This window comes from Balearica regulorum, chromosome 4 (assembly GCF_011004875.1).
Source record: "Balearica regulorum gibbericeps isolate bBalReg1 chromosome 4, bBalReg1.pri, whole genome shotgun sequence".
NCBI classification, from domain to species: Eukaryota; Metazoa; Chordata; class Aves; order Gruiformes; family Gruidae; genus Balearica; species Balearica regulorum.
Window position 1 is genome coordinate 17,288,062 of NC_046187.1, and position 21,678 is coordinate 17,309,739.

The 21,678-nt window shown below is 34.8% G+C and overlaps 1 protein-coding gene across 2 annotated transcripts in view; it reads right to left on the minus strand.

Moving 5' to 3' along the window:
- The window catches only part of LRBA (LPS responsive beige-like anchor protein), a 419,285-nt gene that overhangs the window by 267,930 nt on the left and 129,677 nt on the right, over positions 1-21,678 (minus strand). For both annotated transcript variants that reach the window (XM_075751281.1, XM_075751280.1), the window contains exons 35-36: positions 12,557-12,621; positions 1,567-1,675 (exon numbers count right to left, since the gene is read on the minus strand). In XM_075751281.1, coding sequence (XP_075607396.1) covers positions 1,567-1,675; positions 12,557-12,621 — 174 coding nt within the window. The remainder of the gene's footprint in view (positions 1-1,566; positions 1,676-12,556; positions 12,622-21,678) is intronic.

Genomic DNA, 21,678 nt, shown 5'->3' on the forward strand with positions numbered 1-21,678 from the left:
TGATAAACAGACTGCTGCTATTTCAGTACACTAGTTTCTGTTTAAGTTCAACCTGATGAGTTAAACCCCTTGAGCTATCATATTGAGACAGCGCAGATTCAAGATAGCATCAACCTAAAAAAGTATCAGCCAACTCTTATCCTAGAGAGTTGTCACAACAAAACTCAGAGCTATATTAAAAATGTAAGTTGATGCTCAGCATAAATTTCTTCCAGACATCATAAAAGGTGTCTTGAGACCAAAATAAGGCTAACAGTGAAGTTGTCACTGAACAACTGTATTCATTGATAACCTGTATTTACGTGACAGAACCCTTCACACAGATTTCCCACATATGCGCACACCTTTGCGAAGAAAAAAAAAGTGGGCTGTTCATCTAATCAACAATGCCATGTCATGCATGGAGTTTCTGCATAAATCCAGAGCAAAAGATGTCAAGCATGTCCCATTCCAATGATTATTAGGCAATGAAGTAAAAAGATGCACTTTTCATCTCCACAGGACTGTCGCCAAACCCTTGATGTAAAAAATGAAACATGCCTGCTATTTCACCATTGCAAAATGGTACTGTAGATATCTTACAACATCTCTGTTTGCAGGAGGGGGTAACTAGCTCTAGATGAAGTGCAGATATGTTATTAAACAACACACAGCTTGAATCCTGGGGCCAACACAGATGACCTTTGGAACATAAGCACTGTCTAAGACAAATATGCTTTCATCTTTGGGGAGTATTTTTTCAAGTAAAGATTTAAGAGAAAAACACTTTAGAAATACGTTAAGCACAAATGTGCCTTCAATCTCTTAATGCTTCATTTTAAAAACAAAACCACAAGTAGTATCACATGTCAGAAGAAAGACTAAGTACTCTTTAAGCAGAATATTAGTGAATTTAGTGAGATTTAGCTTCGTTTTCATTTAAACAACCCAATAATTAAAGCACAGAGAAAGGAGATACGTGATGTAACTGAGATCCAAAATTGGAGGTATGACTAAAGTGATTCAGAAAAAAGGTTTGTATTTTTATTACAAGTCTATAAAAACAAAGACCATTACTTCACTTTAGAATCCTTTAAGTGGGATGATAATACAAAAATACAACAAAACCACACTGAGGCATGTAAAACATAAGGAAAATGGTTTTAGAGATGGATTAAGTGAAATAGCAAATGACACAAAAAGAAAAAAGTAGTTTCTCATTTTGCACTTAGCAGGCTGTTATCATTTATCTTCAGTAAGGTGTTTTTTTCAGAGTTATATCTTGACTGTGATGCTGAGCAGCTTTAACACATACAGTGATATTTGCTTCATGGAAAAGAGCAGCATTGGTATGATAAAATTCCTTCCCCCACAAACTATAGTTTGCAGATTCTGGCAAGTTCCGAGCTGCTCTGCACAGCCTGTTTTTCCATCAAACTTAGTGGCAAACTATCAAAACACCCTACAACTGCAAAGCACTTTTCAGGATGGAACCTCCTGTGCCTGAAAAGCCCATATCACACATTGGAATCCCCAAACACGGTGGGCTTGTTATGTTTTGGTTTTTTAAGAGATTTAATTTCTTACCTCAAATTCAGCATGGCGGTTAATATCCTCTGCTCTCTGTCTGCTCAAGATAAATTCTGCTTCATTAGCCACTCTTACCAAATGGTCCTTCATGGTTTGACTCAGCAATCTGAGGACAGAGAATATTTAAGCATTGCCTTGAGAGAATGAAGTCCTAAAATAAAAATCTGTAAATATAGCATATATACAAATATTTTGAGCTCTGTTCCATAACTGATTGTATTGTGTTAAGAAAATGGTACAAATAAGGTTGATGGGCAATTTTCTGGCAATTAGTAAAATTGTATTTCAATAGTAAACCAAACTAAATATTAAACAAAATGTAAACACTCTAGACAGTCATTTGTTTTACCTGAAATATAGATATGTAAGAAAATCTTTCACATGCATACAACACAATAAAAAGAAAAGTAACTAGTTTACACATATAAGCATCCACAGTGAAAGCCCTAATGTAACTGATGTAAAGTCTAAATGAAAAACTGGGAATTGCACTGCAGTATAGTTTTTACTCCAAATGTAAAACTGGAATTTTATGGTAAGTATACATTTAAGTAATATTTTCAGGATTATAAAACATCCTCAGTCTCACAAAATGCTAAGACATACATTGTTCCAGGTTATGTACAGAATAAAGCTGTAATTCAATCTCAGATTTCTGAGGCCTTCATAAACCCTGAGTTTATGAATGGCAGCAGAGCTGACAGATTGAATTACAACCCAATTATTCTGTGAGTTCACATACTGTTAGTAAAAACATTTCCTATTTAATTAGTTACATTGGGATTAATAAAGTTAAAACTGGCTATACAGGAGCTACACTGTTTTAGAAGGTGCACATTGCCATAGGATCACTCAAAGATACACCAGATAAATCCATTACATGCTCTACTGGTTAGTTTTTAAAAATATGTTACTAAAGCTTTTTTTTTTTTAAAAAAAAAAAAAGTTTTCATTTGCTAATGTAGAAAAGAGTAGCAGAACATAAAATCACTTGTTTGCCTTGTACATAAAAGCTAAAGTACATTTCAACAAGTTCAGAGTCTACCAAGAGCCCTTCTTTACAACCACAGCATTTATTATGCAGGATGCCTTCTAATGTATACAACGTTAATTTTATCCTCTAAAACTTATTTAACTGAACTAAGGCTCCATCTGTCTCTATATGTACATTTGATAGTATGATCATCAATGCTTTGCTTTCTCTTTTCCTATGCTATTCACAATTCCACACTTGCAGTAGGCTTGCAGGTCATAAGCCTACCCCAATGAGAAGAAATCCAGAGGCAGAATAACACCTGAAGCTCTTTGTTCACTGCCTCTCTCCCTACACGGCTAGGAGAACTCCAGCACAACACCTAAATGAGGGCATGGGTTCACGAACCAGTGAAATCAGTGGATTACAGTCTCCCCATGGATGAGGTCTCGAAAAAAAGAAATATGCACAATTTGAAGCATAACTTCACCTTCTGTTTCAGGAGGCTTGTACAGAAGCCACTGTTTTAGAACCACATTATAATTTTTTTCATTTTTTTTTCTACTTTTAGTCACTTTTAGAATGGAAGTAGCTGCTGTTGAACAAACATACAATTTGACCAATTTATTTGCATGCATTAGTGACAAACTTCTACCTTCAAAAAATTGCAGAGCCAACATTGCTGCAATAATGTAACTTCAATTTCATAACTCTTCATGGCTTCAAAAAAACTGGGAAAATAAACTAGTTAAGAAGGCACTGCTCATACACTGAAAAGAGAAACCCCAAACCTCTGTCTCTAATAATTTACAATAATGTTCAGCTAAAAATAAATACCTACTAATAAACCAGCAACAATTCCTTTCTTCCTTCAAGATCCCACGTAGTACATTCAAATTAGTCATATAAGCTTTTAAATGAACATTTTTTATTAAAATAAGAGATGTTTAAAAAAATATGGGGATCATAAATACTCATGTATTATGATTTACACTTAACACAGCTGGACAGTATCCCATTATTTTCATTCAGTTTGTCAATAGCAATATCTTCTGCTAACCTGAGTGGACTTTGAAAAATGCTAGTTACCCTCTAAAAGTCTTACTTTTCTTCATGTCTTCAAGAAAGCACCCCATATAATAATTGTTTTTAACAACTTACAACATGGATTTCCCTTTTTATCTACTAAACGTAACCAGTAAGCAGCCCAGTTTATAACTGACTGTACACTGGCGCTTACTATGCATTTACAGAGATGATGGACGTGTTCCAAACAAAGCAAAGAACTACATTCCCGCACACAGGAACAACATTCTCAAAACAGACTAGAAGTATACCTAGTAAAAACAAATAGCTTTTGAATATCAGAAAGAGCTTGGTCCCCTATGGATCAGTTGTCATTTTTGTCACCCCTACCTCTCCTTACTAATCCTACAGACTTTCCTCATTTTCTCTGTGATATTCCCTACAGGGCTAGGCCAGCTACATAAAACTTGCATATGATTTTGCAGATAAATCCTAGCTGAATTTGTCATTTTGGCAACCAAAAATTCTTATGGCTAACAATTAAGGCATTGTCCAAGCTTAGCATAAGTACCTACTGGTAACTTCAAGCTGTTTTCAGAAAAAGGTAAAAGCTTCATATTATTAGGTATTAATTATTATACAATTACTTCCCTTCTTGCAAATTACCAAATTCAGCAACTAAAGGTCTTCAGGAGGTGAGGATAAAAATTATTTCCTAATACACATGAAGCCTATATGAAACAATTTACTGGCTTATACCACACAACAGCTGTGCTCATTATTTACATTCAAGAACTTAAAATTTTAATCTTTCTTTTCAGTCACCTTTTCCAAACACTGCATATGCTTAGATTAACTTTCTTCTAATAAGCAATTCAAGTTGTATCGTTATCTCGGTCAGTTTGGATTTTCTTTATGAGAACAGTATCCACATACATAGCATGCCACTCAGTTTTCTATTTTGAATTTACCTCTAAGTGTGGAGCTTAGCAAACTAAATATATATCTATACATAAACGTAATGATAGCATGATATAACAGAGGACTCTACAGCCATCATTAAAAATCGAAGGCAAATACAAGCTCTCAGCATCTCTAAACGAGCACACCTCTGCTTATATGTCTAAAATAATGCTGACTAGACCACTGCTGAGGCAAGGACAAGAATATGACTCTTGCAAAAGTATTAGTTCAACTCCAAACAACATACAACACATTTTGAACATATATGAGTGGCTATAAACTGTATTAATTAGATCAGGTGACTTTGAGAGATAATTATTTTCTTTTAAAGAAAAAAATAATTATGTTTAGAGAAATCTGATTTTCCTCACTAAGACAGTAAGGAATTGCAAAGAATTGGTCCTGCATGTTTTCCCCAAAATAATTTCATTTCCTCCATCAAGTCTGTACCTTCTGTTTGAGCTACAGCATAGCTTTCAGAAAGATGCCTCAACTTTTTTATTTAAAGATATTTTACACTATGTTCCCCTATGAAGAAGTTTTAGAAAGTCACTAGTATCAATTAAAACAAAACCACCAAAAATTTCAACCACAAATATTTTGTCTGCTTTTATCATTTTTTATTCCAGCAGCTAGATCGCATTAGCCCTTTTTCTGTTAAAGTCTATCCAAAACTTCTCTTTATAAATACTTTTTCAGAGCTTTTCATTTCTTTGTCTAAACAAACAGATTGATTGAATTTCTTGTCTTTTTCGAAGTATGCACACCCAAGCTGAAAGAACAACTGAGCTCTAATAATTTCCTTCTTGCCTATGCTTCATAATCTCTGTATGCAGCCTTACACGATTTTTTTTCAGTGTTATTAAACACCAAAATGCTGTTGAATGTGGCAATTTACACTCCTCCTCTGACAGATTCCCTTCTAGTTTGGCTTTATTTATGACAAATTATTAAATTAAGATTTTTTTTTCCTGATCTTTATTATGAGAAGAGTGTGGATGGAGCGTGGATGGCCATGTTCTGTAGAAGTTAGACATAATACCTATGGGGGTAAAGCCTGGATACCAGGCCTACTTTTCTGCTTTCAGTGCACACCAGATTCAAGGTCCCAGACAGACTTTTATTCCTTTGCCTAAGCACTTTCTTTCTGGACTAAAATATTTTAAAACCATGTGATTAACTTTGAAAAGATGAACAGCCTAGTAAAAACAAGCAAGGGGACAGATCCCATGCTGGAAGTTAAATATATACTTGCATACTTTGCTGGGTCAGGAATGAAGTGCTAAACCACTGAGAGAAGGAGTTCCAGCCAAATACATGAGATATTCTGATTTTTATTGTTATGCTGGAAGAGAAAACTATGAGACACAAAGCAAGAAATTTTACTCTGATTTCCGGCTGCTGAATGCTTACGTGATCAAGTAAAAAGTCAAGTTTCTCCTTACAACAAGCAAAAAGGAGAAGGTACGAGAGGGGAAAAAAATGGGAAAGAAAACTATGTACAAGTAAAGAAAGTGAGAGATGGACAAATTCTGGGTTAGTATTACTGATGTCCAAAAATTATCAATTTTAGTCAAAATATGGAAAAAGCTTTACAGGTGACATTTACAACAGTTGTTTAGGCATAAATCTCTCCAAGTACTACAGGGAAAGATTGTGTATGTTCCAGACGCTACCACAACAGAGAACTCTGAGACAGCCAGGAAAGGTAAGCTTTCCTACTTGCACTCCTCAGAAACCTAGCATATAAGAGATCCTCTTACTTCAAGAGGAGATATGTTCTACATGGATACAGACTGTCTCTTATGGCATCTGACTGCTCAATGTGCTAAGTATTGGAATTACTGCTGCAAGGAAGTCTTAGAATTGCTTTGTGGAACACAGATACTTTACAGATAGGCTAGTCAATCATCAGAAAAATACAGAAAAGTCCGTAAGTGCTAAAGACTGAAGTTTGAACATATTTTCCTCCTTAAAATAGGAGAGAGAAAAAATAATCATGCAGACTCACCAAAATGCTAACTTGGACACGCAATAGGATAAAACTTAAAAGCACTCTGAAAGGACAGCTAGGAGGGTAGACACCAATCCAATCTTTTCTACCTAGGATAGTCACTTAGGACATGTCAGAGCCTAGTGAAAACTGATCTGAGGTTGTGTTCACATTCTGAGAGAGACTGCGTGGTAGTATGACAGATGATTTCTGACCACTGTCAATCAGATACCAATAGCAGAATACATGTATACACACAGAATGCAGTGTAAATACTTTCTTGTTAGGCTTGCATTAATTTATTTTTTTAAAAACAGATGTTACTAAAAACTTTCTACATAAAAAAACATGTAAGAATTTCCAGGCACTCAAAAGTGTTTTGTGATTTTGCTTTTTCATAGACCCAACATATTAATGACATTCTCACAAGCAAAACCTACCTTTGTCACATATACGCCCTCCAAAGTTACTAGCATCTCTAATAATAAAAGCTTAAATTAATTTTTAATCGTTAAGATGTAGTTCTCCCCAAAGAGCTTCTGCTTACTCATTAAGTTGCAGCAAAGATCATATGTTTCCGGTTACACAAAAAAGATGCAATTTAAATCCATGCACAGATGATCAAGCAAAACTCAGTGAAATAAAAAACTTTTAAAAATGGTTGTGTATGTCACACTATACCTTAGCGCACACACACACAAACAAAGCCATGTACTGTCAAGAACCCCACCTCAAGTTACTTATCCATCTCTGAAACACATCCAGGCTACAATTCCTAATTTTCAGCACGTTTAGAATGTTGTTTAAAGTCTAGCCTAATGATCTTCTCTAGTTCAAATTCACACAATAACAAAGTTGCTTCTGCTATGAAACCAAAACAATAACATAAAAACTCAGAAAATAAATCACCAAAAATCCTTTTTATAAAGCCTACCACTTAAACAGAATGGGTTGCTAAAAATAAAAAGCAAGGAAATGTGGAAAACACTTTCTTCTCCTCTTACAAATCAAGACTAAGGTGCAGGTTCTATGCTACCAGAATCTCAGGGTAAGGAAACTGCAATAAGGGCAGCAGACTGGCAGTAATCAATTCTAGTTTGGACGTGACTACATTTATTATTTTTTTCCTGAGCCTTTTTTGGTCAATTATGCACAAAGCGTAAGTCTGTCAGTTATCATCCATTTTTTCATTAATAGCTGTATTTTTCTAACTATTTTCCATCACAGTAGTTGCTCCTATGGCAACACATTCTCTAACAGTCATTCCTTGAGAGTGACCGCATTATTGCAAGTGAAAGACAATTGAATGGGGCAGCCTACATCTGTCCCTTATTTTCCGCTAGGAAAGTGTGCTAGTAATTGGCCAACTAGTTTGATTGCCAACTATTTCAATATTAGAAAATATTTGCATCTATGACCACTCAGAAGTAATACATACAATTTAAGAAAAGGAACAGCAGGTAATATATGTTGAAATTTTCTTAGTATAGTTCATTCTAAAAAAAAAAAATAATAAAAAATTGTATAGAAACACAGATGATTACAGCATTCCAGGTTTTATTTTACTGGATGCTATTTATTGGGAGAATAATGCCAGTTACATCTGTTTATTTCTGGAGAGGTTTGGGGCTTTTTTTGATTGGTTGGTAGCATCTTTACTTGCTAAGGATATCAGATTCTCGTAGTAACTTTTGAATTCATTGGATAATTCCAACAATTTTTTTTAATAGAAGGCTAGAGTTTTTTAAAAATATTAACTTTATGTAAGTTTTATATCCAACAGAGTACAAAAACTCTTGCAAGCATCCTGGAAAAAAATAGCTGTTTTCAACTGCACACGAAGTCATAATAGAAAATCCAATATAGGAGGAGAATCCTCTGATATGGTAGGAGATTTTTTGTTAGACATCATTCCTCATTAGACGAAAGAGAATCCCGCAATGAGAAAAAGCTACAGAAAACCAAACTTCATTAGTTCTGCTTCTCCTGGATAGACTTGCGAATCCTTAAGTTTTGGGACGTTTGTTTTGGTTAAGAATTTGAAAGGGTACAGGCAAAGTAGAGGAAATTATACATGCATTCTGCTAGTTTAATGAGGCTATCTTTCAACCAAACTTTGTGTGACAGTTTTTTAAAGCAACTGCTACCCGAATATTCATTTACAGATGTATAAGAATATACGTATAGAATACAGCACTTAGTTCTTTGCATGACCAAGAGAACTATGCTTGAGAAAATTAAAATTAAGCATCTTCAAGAGTCTCTTCAGCTGAAAATTGGAAAGAATAATTGCTGCAGCATGCTTGGGAGACTGATCCCTCAACCCCTGCCATGCCAAACCCATTATCACCCCAAAGGGGATAATAACTGTCATGCCTAGTCTCAAGCTCGAGTACGTTTGTTAGTGCACTGACTGATACAGAAAACAAGGTCTAGCATAAGAGATGTTTCACACTAAAGTGTGCTAATGAATCAAAGCGACAGGAGAGAGTTTTAACCTTCACAGAGCAAAGGAGTTGTTTGCTAACTAGTCAAGTAGAGGAAGTAAGAGTCTAACAAACGAGACATTTGTACACACAAGGAAGTAAAACAAAGCTGCTTTTTTTTTTTTTCAGTTCAGAAATAATAGCTTGACCGTCTCCTGCATAAGGAGGAAACATAATTAGTTTCAGAGTGGGAAAAAAGGAATCTGTCTGGACACCTTGGAAGTCTCCAAAGGCCATGACAGTGAACTAAATCACACCTAAAGGATGGTTCCAGTGAACAAATTCCCTCATCAGTAAGCTCTCGGGCTGAAGCTCCAAAACAGACTCTCCCTAAAGGGGAAAGGCAAGCACAAAGACTGAAATCTAGACTGACAGAAGTTCAGCAGGCTGAAGAAAATGTTTCGCAATCTATACTTCTGCTGCACAGATGGCTCAGTACATAGAGAAACAGTGGGTACAGGCACCTTTTTAACAAGGTTTCAAAGAGCATTAATAGTGTTCCCAGACATTACAATAATAGTGAACAATACTTATTCATTTTTATTAAAAACAGATTAATGTTCAATGTAGCAACATACTGAAACTGACATTTTTTATCATGCACAGAAAGAGGTTATTTTCCAATACTCACACCTTTAGCTTTTCACTTATATCCTGTACCTGCCTGTTTTTCTACACAGTTTTTTTTACTATGCTTGTAACCTGGTCTTCAAAAGACTTCAGTTGTGTATTTCAGTTTTAGGTCAGTTTACGGTTCTGTATTTTCACATACTAGTCTCCTGTTTAGAGATTTTTTTTTTTTTTCCCCTGTTCAAGATTCAAAATGTCACTGGGCACAAACAAATCAATTCTGCTATACATGTGCAGCGGACCTGATATATCTGGAAAGCCTGGGAGCAACTGTATGTGTAACACATTAGTTACTTGTGAACATGATGAAATTCAGACCAACGCATTCTGAATGCAGCGCACACACTGTAGATCTTATGAGTCCCAGAGGCAAACTTTCTGCACATATTTCTGTCCAGGGAATCCTAGCCAAAACATGGCAAGCCTAAACATAAAACTTTCAACTGCTGTGAGAGAGAGAGGTACATTCATACCTTTCACATAAAAGCAAAAAATACATTTGAAAGCAAGTATAAGAACAGATTTAGATCTCTTCTTCCAGACTTCTTTCTCTTCCAGAAAGATTTTTCAGTTGTCTTATTTGCCTGATAAACAAAAACGGTAGAACACACTTCAAACTGCAATATCCTCTGGTATCATTAGTCAAAAAAATTAGTAACAAACATTGGGAATAAAGCCCTGGTTTACAAAGGATGACTCTCCACTAAGGAGGCAGACAATAGCAATTCTGTGATTCCACAAATTCTAGGCAGTTATTCCAGTCCTTAATTTAATTTATTCTAACACTCCACATATCATGGTACCCCACAGACATCCTCCCTTACTTGCTGAAATCAGTTCTGTCATTTGTACAACTACCTTGTCTTCTTTTCTTGAGTACTTACGGAAACAATTTAAAAATTCAACTTCTATTATACAATTATGTAGTTAAAGTCTAATTCAGTATCATTCAGCTATTTTCATTTTTAAGTTTTAATTAAGATTTCAGCTTTTGGAGTTTTTAAGATTATAATGGTATGGCAAAAATACATAAAACAATAAGAAATACAATAAAATACAAGACCTGAAATGTTTTAGTGTAAGTGTTAGTAAATGTGCAAGAAAAATCATGTGTAACCTGCATAAAGAGAAGAAAAGAGTAGTTCTGGAACACGTTCATGTCATATGAGGGATAGTACTTTCATTTTAGTGAATGCTGAAAAGCCACAAAGCACCGCAATGACCAATCCAGTGATAACTTTATAGGCTCCTATGAACAGCAATGGAGGAAAATGGAGATAGATAAAAGGAGTCATTTTTAAGAAATTAATCCCCTCTCCTCTTCCCCATAATGAAAGTTATGTTCCCACTTTTTAAAAAAACAACCATGCTATGAGTCAGAAATGAAATGAAGTAACAATTACTTAGATATTTTCTGCTAACCAAAACCACACTTTTCAGGCTTCAAGGGATCATTTGTCCCTGAGACAACCACTCTGCTAAGGCTAGACTATAAGTTATTGATGTTGTTTATGGAGGTGGGGGAGTGATTCCATCTGTCTGTGATGGGCGCTGCAAGTTTTTAAAAGAAAATAGTCAATTCCAAACAGTTTACTGATAGAATGCTCTCTGAAAGCTCGACCTGGACAAGCTGAATAACTAGTAGGTAACTGCTACTTACAACCCAGTCTCAGCAACTGATTTGTTCATGATAATCATCTTACACAGATGAACCTTACATTGTAGTTTACATGCGTGTGGGATCTCTACGTTATCTATGCTAATAAAACATTAATCAAGGGCCAAATTTATAGCAAGCACTTTATAAGTAAGGTCAAGACAGGTCAGCCTCACATAATAGGAAACAACTACAGGCTAGATCTTAACACTGTAACTGAACACCCTTGTTACTTTACCTTGGCCCTTGGGATCAAGACTAGTAGCAAAATGTTTTTCCTGCCTCAGAATGGTGCTTCCCTCACCATAAACTGAAATGCAACCATTAAAATGGTCATTATTTTTATATATCTTGAGAACATCTACACATTTTAAAAGAAAAATATCAAATAGCCATTTCCTCTATTCCTATAATGACAAAAAGTTATTTACATAGCATTTTAATTTATGCGATAAATTTTGTTTTTAAATCAGTAGCTGTCCTAATCCTGTAAAATTTATTTTCTATTGGGATCTTATCAGCTCAAGTTACTAACAGAATTTAGGTTTAGATAAAATGCATTTCTTGTAATAGTCCTTAGCTAATTCATTAAGACATCTTTAAAAAATCCTTTAGAAAAAGTAAATACTGCTCTTCGTCTGCCTCAACAATCGATTCCTAATGAAGAAAATATTGATGATTCTGAATAGTCACTACAAGTCAAAGAACATGACCTCATCACCTGCTCTGTCTTTTTCTATAAGTCCCAGTAATATACATATATACTTATGAATAGAATATTAAACTGATTGGTAATATTAACAGATTTTTTTTTTTTAACCTTATAGAGACTCTCTTCCTTTCTATTTTATGAGGTAGAAAGGAAATAAATGAGCAAACTGGAATCTAATTTTTGAGACAGAGGCTTATCTTACAATTCCCAGCTATAACGTCCTCCAAATATAAATTCTCTACGTCCAGAGATTAGCTGAATACAAATTATAGTTTCAACGTTAACCAGTGCACAAAGACAGGAAGAAAGAATATCAATGACACACCAGTAAGTGAAATATTTAATGAAACTAAAGAGCATTCAGATTCAGCAAAATCCTATATTCAGTATTAGAACTGAACCGATGTATTAAAGAATGTGAAATCATGCTTCTAAAACTCAAAGAAAATGACACAAAAAGGCAGAAGAAAAATTCTTTTAAAAAAGTTTCAAGCCACACAACTTCCTGAAGGGTAAGGCAGAGGTGCTATCAAATATTGTGACTTACCTTCCTTCATTGACAAGCTCAATAAAGGCAAGGCCAGCATTCTTTTGTATAGAGTTCTGCCACTCCTGGGGAAAAACAAGAAAAATAGTTGTATAAAAACGAGACTAAGAAAAAACATTTTCAGCTACAAAGTCATGCACTTTCTTTTCAATTTTAGCAACTTACACCACCATCAGCAAATATACAAAGCATTAATTGTGTGCTAATCAGGAAGGAAACATTGCCAGCATGAAGAAACAGAACAGTATCATTTACTCAAAGTCATATTCTGTGGAGGGGAGAAGAAAATAAAAAACATCCCACAAACAACTGCATCATTTTCTTTTGCTATATTATGTAATAATTCTGAACTTACTCTGGTTCACTGATGCTTTTTACCTTATTGAAACTTGATAATGCTAGAAACAAACTGTTTCACATTAATGCAAGGCTCATTCTTTAGACGCAAACTTCTCTTATGCCTTTACGTCTAGTTAACATATGCTGATAATAATCCTCACCTCACATAGTCATCTCTACTCAAAAATAAAAATCTGCTAATGATCAAAATATTGCATCATTATCACCCAGTATGTTTAAAAAAAGTTAACACATTTTTAGCACTCTGAATTTTTAACACACCGAAATGATGGTAATGGCAGACACATGTGCACTGCACATTTCTTACATCCAATTGAGCCCTGAATTACAGGAAAATTCTACATCTCTTAAACATGTAGGCAGGTTTTGCCTGGCCCCCACAAGAGATACACTGGAAAGCAACCAACCCAGATGACCTATCACTGGAGCTTGCTTACCCCATTTGAAAGCTGAGGAGAAAACAGAACTGGTTAACAAAACCACAAAGAATATTTTTAATCTTAGACTCAATAGGAACAAGTTGACAGAGCTAAAAATTAGGGTAGTAAATGTGTGAACCTTATATTTTTGGGAAAATGTGGTGGCATTCAGATAGAACGGGCCAAATACAAGTCTTGGTTTAAACTCCACGACTCTTCTAAACTAATACAAAAGACTGATTCTGCAGACGACAGGTACTTAAGTTTCATATTCTTTTCCATATCAGCTTCCTTGATTTTTAAGCCTTCATTGTATGAAGTAATACTCCTAATGATTATTCACATCAGCACTTCTATCGCTGTGGTTCTTTTATCTCATCAGCTCCAAAACAGGCAAAGTACAAAACTGCAAATTTCTCAAACAAATTTCAGGTTCTGAATCTAGGAGTTTTTAATACCCAGTGTGAACTGACTACATTTTTTGCTGCTCAGTGTTGCAAAATTACCTCTCAGTCAGTGACATGGTTTGATCAGACATAGAACAAAAGCCAGTCAATGTTGTTTCTGTACAATTTAAATCCTCTCCCCTGCCCCCTCCCAAGAAAAAAGATTTCCAGATTTCAAAAGCAGGCAAGAGATTATAACTCTGATCTCTCATGGCCTGACGTGTTCCAGACCCAACACATTCTTTTATCATTTTTAAGTTGCAACAATGTATTACAATTTTCAAGTAGTCAGAATTAAGAGTAGAATAATTGTAATTTGTGATGCATTACTCATCATGAATTATCAAGATACTTCATTACTTTTTAGATAACTAGTTTATATGCATTAAAAGGCAAGCAACATTCTAAGTGCTAGCTAAGTTCCATTTACATATTGCCACATATGGGATGTTTTGGGGTAGTTGGGGTTTTTTTAGGCTACATCAAGTAGCATCATCTGTCCTTATTGCTACATGTATCTTACCAGTATTTCTCCCACTGTCCTTACCGCAGTTCTCCCCTGTTGCCTTCTTATGGCCACCATTACATGGCTTCAATCTGTAAGCTGTCTGAAATAGCTTTAAGAAGCATTTATTCTTATGGGAAAAAAATGCCTTTTAGCTGCTAATATTCTAAGCAAAATAGCATAAGCAACTAAACACCATAAGAGTGTTTTTAAATGTAATATCTAGTTCTAAATATTTAACTTCATATAATGATAATTGAAACTATTCTCTGTTAACTTAGATGTGTGAAAACTCAAGAAAAGCAAAATAATGTTTTGTATTTATGACACTGTCCATCTGTTGCTCTTTAAGAGAGCTCACTACGATACTTGAAAATTTAATTGGTGAAGATGGAGGTTGCCAAAAGTGAAAAGAAAGTGCATTTATCATGATACTTTTCACATTTTTCTCTACATCAGACACCATCAAAGAAGGCGTTAGTCTAAACAATTTCATAAATCACAGCTGAACACACCCTAAAGCTAATTTTAATAGCTGAAAGAAAAGACTAATGGTCATCATCTTTCATGATCCATTCAATATTTCCCCACAGTATATGTTCTCGCTCAAACAATTACACTCAGTATGCATATTGCATTATTATATCAACATCTTAGTTATCCATCTCCCAAAGGTATTAGAGAAAAAACACGTTAAAAGCCTCAAACTCAACCACTAATGCAACTAAATAACTACAAAACACATTTCAGCACTTTCCTAAGGAAGGACTGTAAGGGAAGATCAACAAAGCCAATAATTTCATACCTGTTCTAAGCTGTACTTAATTGACCATCATTTCCTATGGCTATAAATGTTTAGTAACTGAGACACATAATCTACTTTTAATGCTTTTGGTCACTGTACACTCAAAAGTGAAGCAGGAAAAAACCTAGAAGCACTAAACACTATCACAAATAGCTACAACAAAAAACAACCAATACAAGGAGACAAATAAGAAATCACATTTTATTCAAATACTATGTCTGATGTGGAAATTTCCTAGCTCATTATTGTTTCACCTACTTCCTTAATGGAATCTGTAAACAATTCCGTAAGTATTCTAGATAAAATGCAAGTACTCTATCAGAGAATCACAGAATGATAGGGGTTGGAAGGGACCTCTGGAGATCATCTAGTCCAACTCCCCCTGCAGGTTCACCTACAGCAGGTTGCTTTAAACCTCATCTGAATCATAATTCTGCATGGAATAACATATAAGATATTTCCCATAGCTACAGCACAACTCTGCCATAAGCAAAAATTAGATCCCACTCCTCTACAGCACCAATTTTAGATCATCAACAAGTTTCATTAACACATTTTTACTGAATGCACAAAGATCACTAAATGAAAACATGAAACAGTACTGATCTTAATCCTCTCCTTTCAGAAACTAATAATCTCCCTCACGGTTTATATCATGATCTACTGTTGTCCCATTTGAGTCAGGTTGGGTTTTTTTAATCTATTTTACAGTGGTTTTTTTTAATTAATCCTAACTAATGATCAGTCATATGACAGTACCAAATGCTCTAATAAAACTCATATAAATTACTACATTTCCTTTGTCTAGGAAACATATTTTGGCGAAAGGCCACAACATGCATTAGACTATAACCAACGAGATTAGCCTAGCAAAAGAATCTTCAGTAATTCCATGTCCCATTTTATTTCCTCTCAGCTACTATGCATATACAGTCATCTCAGTCTTCAAACGCATTGAAAAGTCTTTTATACTGCTTGATCCTCCTATTTCCTTTCTTAAAAATAAGGTATGTCTCTAATCATATGACATCATCAGGTAAGTGGAGAAGTTCTTTAAAAATTCTGCACTGGAGTTTTCCAGTGTTAACTCTATTTGATCAGTCATTTTCTTCCACTTCTTGTTGGCTCCCTACTCATTCTGAATGTCCTTGTTCAGATATAATACTTCAGGAGCTTCTTATTTACCCAAACAGTCCTGCTGAAAAGCCTTTTCTACAAGCAGCAGCTAGTAAGAGCCAGCTTCAAAACAAAGAAATGCAGGTGGTTCTTTGTACAGTGCATTACAGATCAGTGGAGTCTATCACCAAAGGATGTTGTGGTGACTAAAAGTTCAATAGGATCAAGAGGAGACTGCAGAAATACAGAAGGAAAATACGTTGATATTGACTAGATACACAGAAACTATATCCGGTTCAGAAAATAGCCCAAGGTGATAATTACTAGAGAGTGGGAGAGTGTCATACATGCTTGTACTATTTTATTCTTCTTGAGCATCTCTTTGTGTCTATAGTTGGAGATATGACAGTAAGCAAGGTGGAGCCTTTATCTAACCAAATATAGCCATTCCTAAACTCTAATCACTCAAACAAATGCCAAGAAAATTTTGTTGATAAGCATTTTTGTTGGTTTGTAATTTGAAGTGCTTGCCTATAAGCAGGAAATGGACATATCCCTCCTCACCTGTGCACTGCTAGGAAAGAAATATAATCATATTTCAAACAGGTAACCCAAAATATATATTCTTCAAGCTATATAAAAACATTTGCAAGACCAATCCATCAACTGGTCTGATGGCTAAACAGTTAAACATGGATCTTTAACAGAATATTTAAAATATTTCCAAGAGATGAAAAGTGCTCTATTTTCAACTGTAGCAACCTGTACTACCACTTTCATTCATAGGTACATACACATGCATACTCCTTAATAATTCATTTTTCTGAGAAACTTTAAAAAAAATCCTTCTAACAAGGTTAACATATTCCACAATTAAGAATTATATCTAACAGTTCAAATACACAGTCATAAGCAAGCAGAAAAGAGCAAATTCTTTGCTAATCCATCCTTCCCATAAAGCTGGCGGAGATTTAATAATTTATTTTGGTTATGAAATAAAGGAGAAGGATGACTTTGGTACTGACAACTATGAATGGAGCACCAAGGAGCAGGGCGGAAAAATGTGTTAACATATGACTAAGAGACATATTATATCCTAGAGTAAAGGTCAAATCTGCATGAAAAACTTGTTCATAGAGAGATATACTAATCTTTAAGTGCCTAAAGTAAACTATCAAGAACTTTTCAGCAGTGTTTGCACTTGGTGTCAGCACTCTCTCAGCACCACATCCACCACAGGCTTGAATGAACTCAGCAATAAAGAACATATAGTGAAAAGTAGATTATATCTCAGCTGGGTTCTTCATAATTAAAAAAAAGTTAGACTACATGTTAAGAAGAATATCTCCAAGCATAAATTACTTTTAAAGAGTTGAAGCATGCTTAATTTATTTTAATCTACAAAGCTCCATTGAAAAAAATTAAAACCAACACAGAATTATGGGAAATCATACCTAGAAACTCTATGTAGCAATTTAATATCAAAATTAGCACATGCTAAGTAGTGTATGAAACAGAAAAAATTTGCAAGGATGTGACACTTTTATATAAGATTAACACAAAAACACATTTGGAGACGTTATTCAGTACGTACAGTGTCATACCTGGATGCTCAAATAAAATTTAAAAAACAAATCAATAATGGAAGAACTATCAGATATTAAGAAAAAAATATTTTCAATAATTATATTCATGATCCTTTCTCTTCAGAACACCACCAATGTTGCTGAATCTTTACACAGAGAAAAGAGAAAGCTTGCAAAAATATTTACTACTATCCCAAAAATTCAGAGCATCTTGTCAGGGGGAAAACTTACCAAAGAGGCTTGAATTTATTGAAATTCAAACAATGGATACTATTCCACACTAAACAATGGCTTGTCTATGAAAGCTTTAACATGGCATCTATGTAACAGGTCAAACTACCTCACTAATCAATACAGAGGTTTTGATTTCAATAAGGGTGATAAAAGTTACCCTAACCCTGGCCAGCTACAAGCTCTCAACAGATGATCATCATTAGGCCTCTATCGGGGTTCCACATACTCAGGCTGTACAAATGTGTCCTATTAGTACATGGTCTGTCTGTTTGGCAACTCCAGTCTTAAGACAAATGGCAGCTGCTGCCCTTCAAGGTCTGAAGTCAAGTCCTCAGGGAATCTAAAAGCCCAACTGGAAAAATCAAGGCCTGTTCATTAGAGACTGCTCCAGGGGAAACTTGCAAGGCTGCCATTAGAACTATATAAAAGAGCTAATTATTTTTATAAGACTTTTAAACTATCAAACACACTCAGTTACAATAAAAAGTATTTACTGCTGGCATTCCATTAAAAACACATTGCTTTTTGTCAAAAAATCAGCTAGCGACAGTACACAACTAAAGTCTTTGTATTAAAAAATTTTAATGAGTCTTCTAGGAGAAAGTTGTATAAAAATCAACTAGATGAGATAGTTTCTCAAGTGGAGGTATATCCCCAAGCACATTGTTGTGGGAAAATATTCCAAACGCACTCATATCAAACTAACTAACGAACTATAAAGGTGGGCTCAGATTGTGCATGTGTGACTATCTACCCCTGAAAAAAGACAAGAAATTCAAGAAACAAACACGTTCAGTGTTGCAAAACTGACTGAAAGGAACACATAACATTCTTTTTTCAAACGTATGCTGTTAAAGACCAACTGAAAGTGCTGCAGTACACTAGTGTATTGATAAATCAAAAATGCACGTGGCCCAGTTGGTATCAAACACCAAGACTGAGCAGGAAAAAAAAAAATGAAAACCAGAAGTGTTTCAGTATTTTTCCTCTGATAAAACACAGAAACAAAGATTATAATAATGATAGCTACTTTCATAAAATATACTATGGGGAAGGGGAGCTGGAACACTATTTTTTTATTCATAACCACAAAATTGTTTACTATTTTAACTATGAAACAGAATCAAAGTTTCTTATACCGAAATATTTTCCCAGCTGCACAGCATGACAATGCTGTATTGAATTCTAATGGTATAACAGATCACTGCTATAGAATATTTATTACACAGTATTTATTACAAATCTTTTAAGTGTTATATGAAATTCATTAGTGTTCCTTAATCAATTCTTGGATCAACATGCACATTAGTTTCCGACAGCCTAATTCAAAAATGCAATTACAACCCTAGTCCTTATGTAAAAGAACGACAGAAAGAAGCTATGTTAAACCAGTTTAAAAGAATGAAAATTTAAAGAAAACAGATTAGGAATGATTTATATCAATGCCTAGTGCTGAAGTTAATTACAACTAACCCAATAAAATAGTGCCTTTATTATTGTACAGCAAGTAATAACCTTAGATGCAGAAAACAGAACTCTTTGCTGACTTTTGCATGCTCAATTCCACAGCACACTACATTAAGAATTAAAGTAGTAGTAAATAAGCCATACAGAAACAACAGGTTTTTAACTAAAAGCAGAAGACTCCCCTGCTGTTTAACCGTTTGGGATATTCCATGTAAACAGAGCTTCCTATAAACTGGTATTATGTAGTTAGTGGTAAATGCCTAAGACTACCTTATAATGAGAGTTTAATTTCAATACTTAAAAGTTTGAGTTCAAGTCACAACAAGTTTTTATAGATTCTGAAAATAAATTATACACATATAGAGGTAGAGCTAGTAGTAAAATGCTAAATAAAAAACTGTCAGCTTGTCAGACTGCCTTTTATGCTATGAGATTACTCTCAAAGTGACAACTGTTGTCTTCTCTACAAACTATACAAATTTCTCCTAAAAGATATAGTATTATGAAAGATACACTACATAAAATGTTACAGCACATACAATCTTTAACAATTACATACAACCAGAAAATCTCGACACAGCTTGCAGTTGTCATAGTTTATGGTGATACCAAATATTCTTAAAATAGGATTTTAGTAATAAAACTTAAATCACTTAATCAGAAAGTTCACATAAAATTACAAAAATATCACTGTCAGCATCAATAAAATGCCTCAATAAAATGCCATCAGTGGTAACTATCACAGCATAAAAGCTACATATCATCAAAACTCATAAACTTCATTTTCTATCTAGTTTCAAAAAAAAGTATGAACATGTATATGAAAAACATTTATTACATGCCTTTTATAATGATCTAACTTGTGACTTGATGAATAAAAGTTTGCCCCTAGAACCAATGTCACATTAAGATGAAACAGGTCAGTGTTAAACTCCAGCCCCACTACAGTCCCAGTACAACAACAAACTGTAGAAGGGGGAAAAACTGCATGAGTGGTTCACTGATTCCAGGCCCACGGTTTCTGATGGAGGAAGCAATTTGCCTGGGCAGCCTCTCCCTTTCTTTCTCCCACTAGCAGGCTGTTGCCATGACTCCTCATGAAATGAAATTAGGGGTCAGGTTTGAGTTCATCTAGCAGCAAACCTTTTCCACTGCAGTTTCCTCTTCAGGTTCTTTAACCATCAGCTATTTTCAACACCGAGATGAAAAACAGTAGCTTCAGGAAGAATAAGAACAGTCATCTTAAATATTATTTGAGAAATCAAAGTACCAAGCAGTTCTGTAAATACGCAGCAATGGGAAGCAAGAAACTATAAGTCAAAGGAGATGAGGCAGAAAAACAGAAGTGAGGAAAAGGGACAACACAAGATGAACAAAGGGAAGAGATCCAAATAATCAAGCTGCAGTGCCAGAATCATTTTTATGGAAAAAGAAAAACAGACTGAGAAATAGCAGGAGTATAAGGCAACTGCCTCTTGATTTCAGTGCTTTTTTGTTTAACTGTGATTTTAACTTCAGTTTTTGTAAAACCACTGCATGGAAAAAATTGTCTTCCAAGGTAGACTACTAATTGTAAGGACAAGAAAAATCACAGCATACTCACTGCTGCACAGTTGCACTAGTAGTGATGGACTGATCCCACTGATAGCAACATTCATCAACACCACCACCAAATAGCAGCAACCTTCCTGCTCAATGTCTGATAAGCTTTAACTAAATAAATTTAACTAATAAAAAAGTCAATTATATACACAGTGAATACTATTTTGGAACTAAAAGCCTCTCTGTATTTCCCCTTTCCCCAAATGTAGCTTAGTTTCAATTTAAACTCTCATAATGAATGCATGCAAACAACGAACAAGATTCCTGCTATCATCGCACCTTTGAGGGAACGAAACCAAAGTACGTAAACCAATCCCACCCCTTACTTAAAAGACAGGATGTCCAAACCTGTCCCTCATCATTTCCTTGGATAATCCTATCCTAATGCAGATCACACAAGATTTAGAGAAAAGGAAGCTAAATCTAATCAAATAATAATAAAAAAAAAAGGCAGAAAAACTAACATGTGTGTCTTTCATTACACTCCACTTGCATACTACATTCCCTTCCTCATCCTGCATCTGTTATCTCCATTTAGACTAAAATATTCTGGGTATCCATTATTCCACTGTTACGTGACAC